At 37.6% G+C, this 12,041-nt stretch overlaps 1 protein-coding gene and 1 non-coding gene across 2 annotated transcripts; both read left to right on the top strand.

Annotated features, from left to right (window-relative positions):
• Window positions 1–2,698: 2,698 nt before the first annotated feature.
• On the top strand, window positions 2,699–2,772 carry TRNAV-CAC (transfer RNA valine (anticodon CAC)). Its single transcript has one exon. It is a non-coding gene; the product is annotated as a tRNA-Val (tRNA).
• Window positions 2,773–5,496: 2,724 nt separating this feature from the next.
• LOC149839910 (PRA1 family protein A1-like) lies at window positions 5,497–11,561 on the top strand. Its single transcript, XM_090002896.1, has 8 exons — window positions 5,497–5,723; window positions 8,832–8,872; window positions 8,980–9,058; window positions 9,588–9,674; window positions 9,782–9,870; window positions 9,975–10,046; window positions 10,130–10,268; window positions 11,274–11,561. The coding sequence occupies exons 1-7, from the start codon at window positions 5,566–5,568 to the stop codon at window positions 10,231–10,233; spliced, it is 630 nt and encodes a 209-aa protein (XP_089859022.1). The 5' UTR covers window positions 5,497–5,565; the 3' UTR covers window positions 10,234–10,268; window positions 11,274–11,561.
• Window positions 11,562–12,041: the final 480 nt, after the last annotated feature.

Below are 12,041 nucleotides of genomic sequence, written 5' to 3' on the forward strand. Positions count from 1 at the left end.
TTATTTAGTCATGTCTTGCAATAATGATTTTTTTTTTTGCATTTTCACTAATTATTATTTGTTTTTTACTTTATAATTAAAGAATAAGTACTCAATTTTATAATATATTTTTTAGGTTAATTAAACCTTGAGAAACATGGAAGCTTAATTATGCCTCTTTCATGTTTTCGAAAAAAACGCCTCAATGCCCCTCTCGCCTTTAAAAACCTTGTGCATTCTTGGTTGAACCCGACGATGCAATACATTTTTTTTAGTGCAATCCAATTATACCTGATCCAGCCTCACAAATAAGTGAAAAGATCAGGTGCAATATGATTGCACAAATATTTGTGCATTAAGCACCTGATTACCCTCCATCTTGGGACAGGGCCTGTCAGGTGTGGTATCCAAGACCTGATGGAAGGCGATTGGGTGCTTAATGCACATTTTTTGTGCAATCATATTGCACCCAATCGGGACTCTACAAATAAACCAAGGAATGCTCTTTTTCTTTTAAAAGTAAAAAAAAAAACAAGGTAGGAATGTGAATCCATTCAAGTCCTATCTAATTTCACAAACCCCTAACTGAACATTTTCCTCGTCATAAAGACAAAGATCTGTCAAGTTCAACTTCAACCAAATTATGACTTTTTTTTTTCGGAGGACGACGAACCCTCACCCAGAGCCGGGCCGCTTAATGGACCCGTCCACAGGCAAACACTGGGTGGGGCCATGGCCACGACCCACTGATGTGGGCCAATAATCCTTGTCTTCACACACCTCTTTGGGATTTCATTGATGCAAATTATTTTTTATCGAATCGGATTCCATAGATATCAACCGTTTAGTAAGATCAACGTTGAACAGGCTTAGAATCCGAGTTTGTGTGCAGAATTTTTGGGCAATTAAAAAATCAATGGCTGACAAAATATAATTTATAACTTCAAAAATCATATTTTTTCCATAAAGAAGGTATCATCCAAAAGTTTATTCATATTAAATCAACCATGACGAATCCATCTATGATGGTCTGATTTTGATCAAAATAACTTGCATCAATAAGATATGAGGGGTATGAAGTTGGGGGATGAAATAAGGGATGAGTGAAACCAAATTGCTTCCTAACTCCAACAAAAAGGAGAGAGAGAGAGAGAGAGAGAGAGAGAGACCTTCTTTCCTATTTCATGAGCACAAGAATGATTCAACAGCAACACGAGAATAATGAGAAGGAAGGAAAGCTTTTTTCGCCATTGTTGAAGAACAGAGGCAGCCCGGCTGGCTACTATTGTGCATCAATATATATGTTTTAACATGGATCCAAAATTTTAACGTATCCCAAACAGTTTATTCTTATTAAATCAACCATGATGAATCCATTTATGATGGTCTGATTTTGATCAAAATAACTTGCATCAATAAGATATGAGGGGTATGAAGTTGGGGGATGACATAAGGGATGAGTGAAACCAAATTGCTTCCTAACGCCAACAAAAAGGAGGGAGAGAAACTAAATTGCTTCCTAACACCAACAAAATGAGAGAGAGAAAGAGAAAGAGAGCTAAATAGCCTCCTAGTGCCAACAAAAAGGAGAGAGAGAGAGAGAGACTATTGTGCATCAATATATATGTTTTAACATGGATCCAAAATTTTAACGTATCCCAAACAGTTTATTCTTATTAAATCAACCATGATGAATCCATCTATGATGGTATGATCTTGATCAAAATGACTTGCATCAATAAGATATGAGGGGTATGAAGTTGGGGGATGACATAAGGGATGAGTGAAACCAAATTGCTTTCTAACGCCAACAAAAAGGAGAGAGAGAGAGCTAAATTGCTTCCTAACGTCAATAAAAAGAGAAAGAGAAAAAGAAAAAGAGAAAGCTAAATTGCCTCCTAGCGCCAACAAAAAGGAGAGAAAGAGAGAGAGAGAGGCACCTTCCTTCCTATTTCATCAGCACAAGAATGGTTCAACAGCAGCACGAGAATAATGAGAAGGAAGGAAGGAAAGCTTTTTTCACCATTGTTGAAGAACAGAGGTAGCCCGGCTGGCTACTATTGTGCATCAATATATATGTTTTAACATGGATCCAAAATTTTAACGTATCCCAAATAAGTGTTGAGGTTAATGTGAGTAATAGCTATCATAATTCAGCGTATACCTGCCAAAACTTTTCTATATAAATTAACTATATCAGTTTTCTCTTAGGCTTATTTTCAATTATCACAACTTGCATTGTGTACTTCTCCTCATCCTCAACCTTTATGTTCAGTACAAATTTATTTTTCCTTTTTTTACTCAGAGAAACCGCTTCAGGCGCTGAGACCTAGCTGCGCTGGCTTAGCCTGCTATACTTACGGTCTCGGTCTCTGTCCATGTCAGCGTAAAATTCTGAGGGCTTACCCCTCAGGGGTGACAACCATGAGATTTGAACCTAGACTGCCCGTTAAACGGTCTAGGCTCCATCCCACTACCCCCAAACCCTTTGGGTCTACAAATTTATTTTTCTACTTGCAAGAAATACCAATTGTTCATTGTCATTTGATTGTTGAAGATTAAAGCAAAGAATTCTTTTTATTAATGATCGGATAATGACGAGCTAAAAGATTGAAACTAAGTTTTGAGTTATAAAATCACCGTCCTGGCGAGCTTGGTGGTTGGTCGAAGTAGGCTGTTTACTACTTAAAAAAAATTACAAAAGAATTCATAACAACTCGTCTGGGTGGTGTAGTTGGTCATCACGCTAGTCTCACACACTAGAGGTCCCCGGTTCGAACCCGGGCTCAGACATCTTTAATTTTTCTTTTTAAACAATTATTTAATGACTTAACACATCGAAAACAATTCTTTTTAATAAGATTCTGGGTTAACCTAGCAGCCAGTCCATACGGCAGGGCTTCGTTACATGAATACATTTATTAAAAAAATTATCATTATAAAAAAAGTTACAAGTGCATGAGTAGGATGATATTAAATTTTTTATTACAATAGTAATGAAATAACAAAAAAATAAGTAAGACAATAAATACCTCTTTTTTTATCTAAATAAGAGATTAACCCAATCAATTTCTTCAATTTTCTTTCTCCTCTCAAAGAGAGAAGAACATTTTGTACGTAGTAAAACCACGGAGGTGGTATCCCATGTAGTAAGATTGGTCCTGTGCCAAGATGAAGGCCCAGGTTCGAATCCCTCTGCCACATGGGGCTTTAGAGATATCTGGTAGGGATTTGATTTGACACAAGCTGAGTCCCCCGTTGGTCATGTGATTTGATTTGACACATGCACCTATGATGTCCAGCTCAACAGTTTGGTACCCTCATTAGTACCAAATATTAACTACCCAATATCTATATATGTTCCTTCTAGTATGATTTGAATCCATATCCGGAAAAATCTATCCAATTCATTATATGCTCAATGTAATTGTTTATTATATATGCACATATTTTATGTAAAATGCGAATCTGAGTTGGAATGAGGTGCAACCAAGACTTGGCTAGCTCCACCCTAGGGGTGCAAACTGGTCAGATTCGGGTCGGATCTGGCCAGAGCTGAATTGAAATCAGAAATTTAAACAGTAGATCTGAATCCAGATCCCATGAGGTAGGGTTGAATCCAAATCCGAAATACATGTGATGATACTGAATCTGAAAAAACAAACAAAAGAAAGACAATCAATTTACAATTTGAAAAAAAGCAATTGGGTCATATTTTGATTCGGATCAATTTCATATCTGACTTAACGTACAAGTACGAATCCGAAAGTAATCTGATTGAACAGATCAGAATCCGATCCAAATGCACATTCGGAGTTTGCTCAAAAGATCCAAATCCAGAAGTAACTATGTCGGACTCATATTGGATATCTGATCCGTTTGCTTTCCTACTCCACCAGACCCATTTTGATAAGCTTTCAGGAAGCAATTAGGATGGACCAAATTTGGAGCGGACTTGGTTCAATTTGGATTTGGTGGTTTGATTGGGTCAAACGAATGCATAATTTTATGAGCATGCAGGGAAAAAAGGCGTGCCTTTCCATTTGCCACGTGTAAGTTCCTATTAATTTCCCCCACAATACCCTTCATGTTCTGTTCTTTTTATCATACATTCTGACGTGGCAGCAGACAGTTTTGTGCTTGACTGATAGGCATCCATTCTGGTCAAGTGGGTTGGATTTGGTTAGATTATTTTCGGATATAGATCAACTCTACTACATTGGATCTGATCCAGGTCCGTACTTGATTCTTGTCTAAATATGAATTTATATAATCCAGATACTGTCCTACCCGTTTTCATTAGGGGTGGCAATCGTGTCGGGTTGGCGGGTCGACCCGACGGGTTGACAGGTCGACCCAACGGGTTGGCGGGTCAGCATACCTCAACCCGAACCCGACCCGTTTATTAAACGGGTCGGCTGTGGCAAACACGAACCCGGTCTGTTTAATAAACGGGTAACCCGACACGACCCGCCAACCCATTTAATAAATGGGTTGGGTCGGGTAAACGTGTTCTCAGGTTCGCGGGTCAGGTTGACGGGTCGGATTGGCGGTCGGGTTGGTGGGTTGGCAGACGAGTTGGCGGGTTGACCCGCCCGACTAACCCGTTTATTAAACGGGTCAGCCGGGTTGGCATACCCCCAACCCAAACCCGACCCGTTTAATAAACGGGTTAGGCGGGTTGACCCGTTTATTAAACGGGTTGGCTTAAGCCCAACCCGAACCCGCCTAAGAGGCGGGTTGGCGGGTCGTGTCAGGTTTTGCCACCCCTAGTTTTCACCCCTAACTTTTGAACCCTTTGCAGTTCTATGTCACAAAGACACGTCGACACAAGGGCGAGTGACGCACTGACCGGGTTGACTTGCATGTTCTTTTTTTCAAAAACAGGACACGGCACGGATTGTTTTAATTTTTAATCAACAAAAAAGTAATTTTTGATATTTTAATATAAAAATGCTTTTTTATTGAATTAATACTTAAAATCATTAAAAAACAAAATAATATTAAAAATATGACAACGCGCGTCTTGTGTCCAAGCGTCCGTTCGTGTCCACACGGGTCGTCATAGACACGATGCCAAAATGACGTGTCCCCGAGACAATGTTCCAGATGATTCAGACATTCAGGTCCAGATCCGAGTCCAGAAAAAAAATCTGTGGCTGGCAGAGATCCGGTACAACCACAACCCGTTTGAGGTCGGCGCTTACAAAATGAAAGCATCCGTCTGATCCGCCCGAGATCGAACCAGCGGGGAGGCTCCCTCGCTTCGACGACGAAGGCAAGAAAGCGAAAAAGAAGAATTTTAAAAGCCATAAAAAAAACAAAAGAAAAAAAGCTGCTCCGTTCGTCTTTTCCCCACCTTCTAGGGTTTGGAATTTCGGATTCCGATCGTTTCATCTCCTTCCCTGTGGGAAGATCGATCGATCGATCGAGTAGGGTTTCTTAAGGGAAAGACAGAGCAGGAAAGGCCAATCTAGGGTTAGGTTTTTTTCTCTCTTCTGTTAGAGGATCGGCTAGGGTTTTTTGGGTTTTTCCTCCCTGCTGTTGGAGGATCGGCTAATTTTTTTTGGGGGGGGAATTGGGGAGATGGATTGGGGGAACGTGACGGCGGGGGATCTGGTGGAGGCGCTGAGGGAGGTGGATTGGTCGTCGCCGCCGCGGCCGCTCACCGAATTCTTCTCTAGGTTCACGATACCAAGATCCTACGCCAAGTGGAACAGCCGCCTCAAGTGCAATCTCTACTAGTAAGCAACCCCCCTGCCCTCTCTCTGTCCAAGTTCGTGGGGATTCGTAATAGTTGTGTTGATAATTTCTTTAATGATGTCGAGCTTAGTGAAATTATTGTTTCCGACGTTTGTTGCGCAATTCACATCCGTGTGGAATGGTAAATTTTGGGGTTATATAATCTCTCTTGGTTTTGAATCCCGGGGAATCCGTAATTGTTGGGTTGTAATGCTTCTTGGTTTCTTTAATGTTATTGAGCTTAGTAGAATTAAGTTTTTTTTTTGGCTGTTTGTTGTATAGAAATTCCCACTGTGTTATCACGATTCTATGTGGGTTTCTTGTTTTTGGTTTTTGGTGGTGTTGTGGAAGTTTGGGTTTTGATGGGTGATGACACAAACAAGGGGAATTTGCTATGTAGAGAATTTATATGTGGTCGACATCGACAATTTGCGTAATCTTGGTTGTGTTTTTCGCTTCTCTAGCGTTGTGTTTTATGGATTATTTTGTAGAGGATCTGCGAATTGACGTTTACTGTGGGAGTCGTTTAATTAGGAAGTGTGGAAATGTTGTGGAATGGGTTTCTTCTTATGAGCGTTTCTAATTTGCTATTAAGTTTGCTGATAAATGATCGGGTTTACGGACCTTGGATTTGTACATGTCCGCTAGGCCTTTTATCTTCTTCTAATTTCTTTTCAGCGATGTGGATTGCTTTGATTTATTGAGTTTCATCGGCTGATTTTCTCTCAAGAGTTAATGATGCGGTCTACTCATAGTGACAAAGTTCAAAATAGAAAGATAATAGCAGTCGAATTCCCATGAGAAATTGGAACTTTTTTCTTGTGTTTTTATCGACAAAATATTGATAGATTAATTAAAAGATTAGGAAAATGCAAAAAGAATAAAAAAATAAAAAATCATAAAAGATACAATATACCTTTCCCAGAGAAATAGCCACGTGAGGTTTAGTTTTAAATGATAATATTGCAATATTTTGGACGTTTAAAATGAGAACTAAAATATCTTTTCTCATGATATTTTCAAAATATCACCCATGTTTGTCATTATGGTGATAGTAAAGAGGCATTGCACTTTGAATCAGTGCCTCTCCAACTTTTATAGACGCGAATATGGTTGCACGATATACACAGGCTCTCTATGTCCAATTTGTCTTGATCTACCACAGTAGGAAGTAGCAACACTCTATCTACTGTAGTGTTTCAATGAGCAGTTGCTACAAGTCACATACTACTCTGTTGTAAGATTGCAAATTCTAAGCTTAAAATTACAAGGAAACACCTTCCTTCTGTGTAACACGGACTCTTCTAACAGGGCACCGCACCCAAGCGGGTGCGACACTTGGACACAACTTCCTTTGTGTTAGGTGAAGTTAACCACATTGAGGTCCATTTCTATCTAAAAGTAGATTCAGTTAACCCTAATCAAGTCCATTTTTATCTAATATTATATATATATATATATATATATATATATATATATATATATATATATAAATGCACACACATACACATAGTGTTAACTTAAAACTGTTATATATATACCCTTCCTGCACCCAAGTTTTTTTAAAGTGTCGCATCTGCACCCGTACCCGTACCCGTACCCGTACCCGCACCCGCACCCGCACCTATGTGACATAGCCTTCCTTAATGGGACCTTTTGTTTCCTTTAGGCTTGTTATTATAGACAGAGATTTGTTGAGGATATAGCTGTTTAAATCAAGCTTTTCATTTGCAAAAGAAAAACAAGGTTTTGGAAAATCAGGCACCAAACCTGTATGGTGAATGTCTGGTTTTAATAGTTGGTTCAAATTGATCAGTGTCATGTTGTTATAAACATAGTCGCAGATATAGGCAATATTTTGAAAATATAGTGATAATATAGCTGTAAATGCATAAAATGATATTAAAGAAAAAATATGACGACATTTTGAAAATCTTAGAAATTAATATATATATATATATATATTGCGATAATATCATAATATTATGAGTTACCTTTTAACTTTTTACTTCTTTTCTATATCTTAACTACATTTTTTTTCTTTCTTTTACATGTTTTACTCATTTCTTTTATTTCGTGTATTTTTTTACTTAACATGTTATTTTTCTTACCTATTTCTACTATTTTTATATTTTAATTTTTTTTAAAGCACCAATTTTTTTTCCAAGATTTATCAACTAAACCTATATTATTGCGAAAAATTGCCTTGCCGAGATATAGCTTAGACCGATATTTGTGAATATGGTTATAAACACGTTAGCCAAATTCAGAAATTGTATGTATAATAATATCAAGATCCACCAGGAGGTTGCATGTAATGACTTATGGTCTTATATAACATAGAACACCAAATTTGCATAAGGAGGCTAATTTGTCCTGAAGTTATTCACTCAAAACCAGCGTTTACCTAGTTGTGTGTGTGTGTGTGCATGAGAGAGAGAGAGAGTCTTTTGTCTTCAATTTGCTCAAACCAATTAGGCTTTCTCATTCTTTTTATTTGATAAACCCTAGCTCTACTTTGCTTTCATACTTAACTCAATGTGTGGCCCTCCAGTCTTCCATACTTTCTTACTCCAACTTATGGAAGCCCCTGATTTTTAGAGAACTCCTTGATAAACTCAGTTTGCCGTTATCCTTGTCCTGCAGCTCCTGCCTCTTTTGTGGTTTTGAGGCCAAACCAGCAAGTTCAAGCAATTCAAATGTTTTTTATTTTAGAAAAAGTGGTTTCAAATTCAAATATGGTTTACCTTCATTTTGGCTATAAAATCTCTTTCTACATATACTAGTATGTACTAGGTTAGGCTTACAGTCAATTTGTTGTTTAGCTGGTAGTTTTTTTTTTCTGGTCGAATGAACTTTTTATTTCTCGCCATTCTTTTTTATGCCACAGGCATGGTAAGACATGCCGTTTGGTAGGTAACGCCTTGTGTCTTCTGACTTGTTTTTGCACTATTTATTTTATGATCTGCGTGATTTTTTCATTCAATCAGCATGCTTTTGCTTTGTGATGATATATTTACTTTTTCTTATCTTGAGTTCATACTTTATGACTGATGCTTTAATCATTATGGTTGGTTGACTTCTGGTTTCTGATATTGCATGCTTTGCAGCTATCGGACTAACTACTTCATTGTGATAACATTTATACTTGGTAAGATCAGCATAATACTCTCTCTCTCTCTCTCTCTGTAACTTAGATGCTTTGTTTGATATGAACTCCTAGTAACTCTTGTTTTTCTGTTTTCCATTTGACTGTAGGGATGGGGTTTCTTAGGAAACCAATTGCTCTTGTGGCTGCTATTTTTGCAGGTTTAGCTATTGCCTTCTTGAACGATAGGTAACATTCATCTCTCTTAGAGGTTTCCTTCTGTTTCCGCTTTGCACCTTGACACAAAATGAACTTGACATACTTGTTTGTATTGGTCTAGCGTTTCTTTTTGTCAGATATGTTGGTTTCAAGGGTTGATCCAGTTAATCCCTTTTAATGTTGTATGAGTTTGGTCTTTTCTCACCTTCTAAGGTTTTCATCTAAATCTCCTTTTGGCCATTCTTTTGAGTGAATCTAATATTCATCTGTTGGAATATGGTATTAGCGTAATTTAGGATCAGATTTTATCCTACTTATCACGCAAGCTATCGAGTTGTCTCTGAGAAGCCATTTTGGCCAAATTGTTTATAGTAGCAAAATACCAGAACAAGCAATTTCTTTTATACCTTTGGATATTGAGTTATTATTTTGCATTTATTGTGTTACATGTTGAAAATGTCAAGGATTTTCTTATTCTGTTTGTTTCATTTCATTTTGTGGGTAGCAATTCATTTAGGCTGCTGATTTCCTGGGTGTCACTGAAGCATTAAATTTACAGCTTTGCAGTTAGTTTCAATGAGAAGGTGACAAGAACTGTGAGACGATTCTCTCCACATTTGGCTGCAAAGATGCGACCCCCAATCACGTAAGCCTTCTTGTCTGGTTTCTTATTTGCACTTTCTTCCATTTGAGTTCAGAAGTTGGTTGTTCTAATGCATGAACAAGGTCATCAACTCTTTATGGCTGCTGCAGCCCTGTTATCCGTGGACGTCCATCTGTGAGGAGAGCAATACATATCTGTGGTCGACCTCGTTGGATGTTTGTTCTGATTCTATCAGCTGGTATGTAAATTATGAACTGTGCTGTGGTTAGATGAAGATTTATTTGTTGGAGCAAGTTGAAGAAAACATTAATAACTATTGGAGATGTATTGTTCTTTTTGCAGCAAGTAGTATCCTGTGGTTTGTTTCTTGTGGTATCATCACTGTGCTATGGGCATTTCTTATAGGCCTTCTAGGTAATGCTTTTGTATCCTTTGTGTTTTTTGACTGACGATCCTTTTTGTATTGCAATCTCTTATAACTCTTTACATTTGAACAGTGCCTTTTCTCCATGCAAGCTTCAGAACACCTAACTTGAAAGCTCGTCTGAATACATTCCGTGAAGAATTCAGGGCGGTGTGGCGGAATTATAGTGAGTTGTAATGTGAAAATACACACTCAGTGGCTTATATATTGATGTAAGTCACTTCTTGACCATGTTAGTTTGCATTAGCATGGAAATTGGTTAAAAGAGTTATTGTACATTTCTTTCTTGGATTTCATTAAGAGCTTTAGCTAGGATGCATGTAAAATATTATTTTATCCATGTATCAGTGTTATACATAATGTTGGCTGTTCGTGTGGTACAAAAATTTTATCATTTTAGAATGATGATGACACATCATTTTGCTGGCCATCTGGCATTACACTTTTTCAGATGCAAATATTTATCATTATTGTCTACTGTTCGACAGGGTTAGAATAAAACATATGCATGTAAAATGTACTGAGTTCTAGTTTTAAATTTCAAACAATTCATTGATAAATGCTATTTTTGACATTAGAAAGATATTTTTATATTTGGTGATAATACACTTAACAATCACTTGCGATTTTGATTGCCAGATATTTAACAATCTCTCATGGTGAAAACTTTTGTTTCACTTATTTTGGGCTTTTTTTTCTCTCATCTTTTTCCTCCAATATTATCCACTTCAAACGTTTACTCTCAGACACTTGATCATGTCACATACTGCCACAAGCATGGGTCTTACCTGCGGGCTATGGATACAGTAATTTTGGCTACTTATTCTAGAAAAAACAGCCTGTTCTTCTTCACCCATCAGATGAAGGGTTTCTACACTGGAGCTACTAAGCCTAACATGAAGTTTGCTGGCAATGCCTTGTTCTGTAAGGATTTGGTTTCTCTGAGAGTGATTGTGACTCCAAAATGATGGGAAGTGATTTGAATTTTAATCATGGGTTTTGAAGACCATACATATATTGTTGGCTTTTCATTTCTTTTTTTTTATTTAAAATTTTGTAATTCGATTAGTTAGGTAGGTGGAAGTTCATCATCAATTGGAAGAGGCACGCATCTCAGTCACCATAAAAAAAAGACTTCATCGCTGTGCTTGCATGCCTTTCATTATTGTCTATTTTTCACCTTTCTATTTAATTTATTTCACTTTATTCTTTTTCAGGCTCCTTAAGTCATGAGTCATGACAATCACACTTGTTCGAATCTGCAGTAATCTTCAATGCTTCTCCTGTGATCACCATGAATCACTACAGAAGGTGATGAAGCCTGCAAAATATGTACAGAGGGTCTGTAAGTCATGGTCATGTCTTGGTAGGATAATTCTGTAAGATTGGTTTGATTAATGAGCAACATGATCTATCGTACTTGGTTGTGTTTCCTCAATTTGTCAATTATTAACCAAAATTAATTGCTTCTCTTAATTAATGATATGGCCATCTATCCAGTGCATGTTGTCCTTTGCTACTGCCAGTAGATGCTCTGGGTTGGCACACAAAAACTGTTTGTAAGTGGTTTAGTGTAGTGTGGTTCTTCTTCTTGGGTATTCTAAACCTGAATGGTGTGGAAATGATTTCTTCATTCCACGGATCTAAAGAAATGCTATAAAAAAAATCTTTAGAGATCTTTATAGTTTATCTAATTTAACCATGTTTGAGTTGGATTGTTGATTGCAATGGCTGTTGTACATGGTGGGGCTACACGAAACCTTGTTTGGAAGCAACTCTCTTGAGTGTTGGACAGAGTCACTCTGAGGAATGCATCTGTTTTTGTTCATAGCAAGATGAATAGTTCTCGTCATTAAGATGGTTCTGGCTTTTTCAATTACTTCAATCCTAACCGCTGCGTTTCAGTTGAGATTTATTTTGGAACTTAGGTGTTTGTTTTGTTTGAGATCTTAAGCTTTTGATGGGAGGTCATTTTGCTGGTCTGC

This window comes from Nuphar pumila, chromosome 4, assembly GCF_984573655.1.
Source record: "Nuphar pumila chromosome 4, dmNupPumi1.hap1.1, whole genome shotgun sequence".
In the NCBI taxonomy this organism is placed as follows: Eukaryota; Viridiplantae; Streptophyta; class Magnoliopsida; order Nymphaeales; family Nymphaeaceae; genus Nuphar; species Nuphar pumila.

Bases quoted from the DNA above. Each gene is read 5' to 3' on its own strand.
- LOC149839910 (XM_090002896.1), top strand. From the start codon at position 5,566: ATGGATTGGGGGAACGTGACGGCGGGGGATCTGGTGGAGGCGCTGAGG. The intron at 5,724-8,831 runs GTAAGCAACCCC...CATGCTTTGCAG, and splicing joins CTCAAGTGCAATCTCTACTA to CTATCGGACTAACTACTTCA. The intron at 9,871-9,974 runs GTATGTAAATTA...TTCTTTTTGCAG, and splicing joins TGTTCTGATTCTATCAGCTG to CAAGTAGTATCCTGTGGTTT.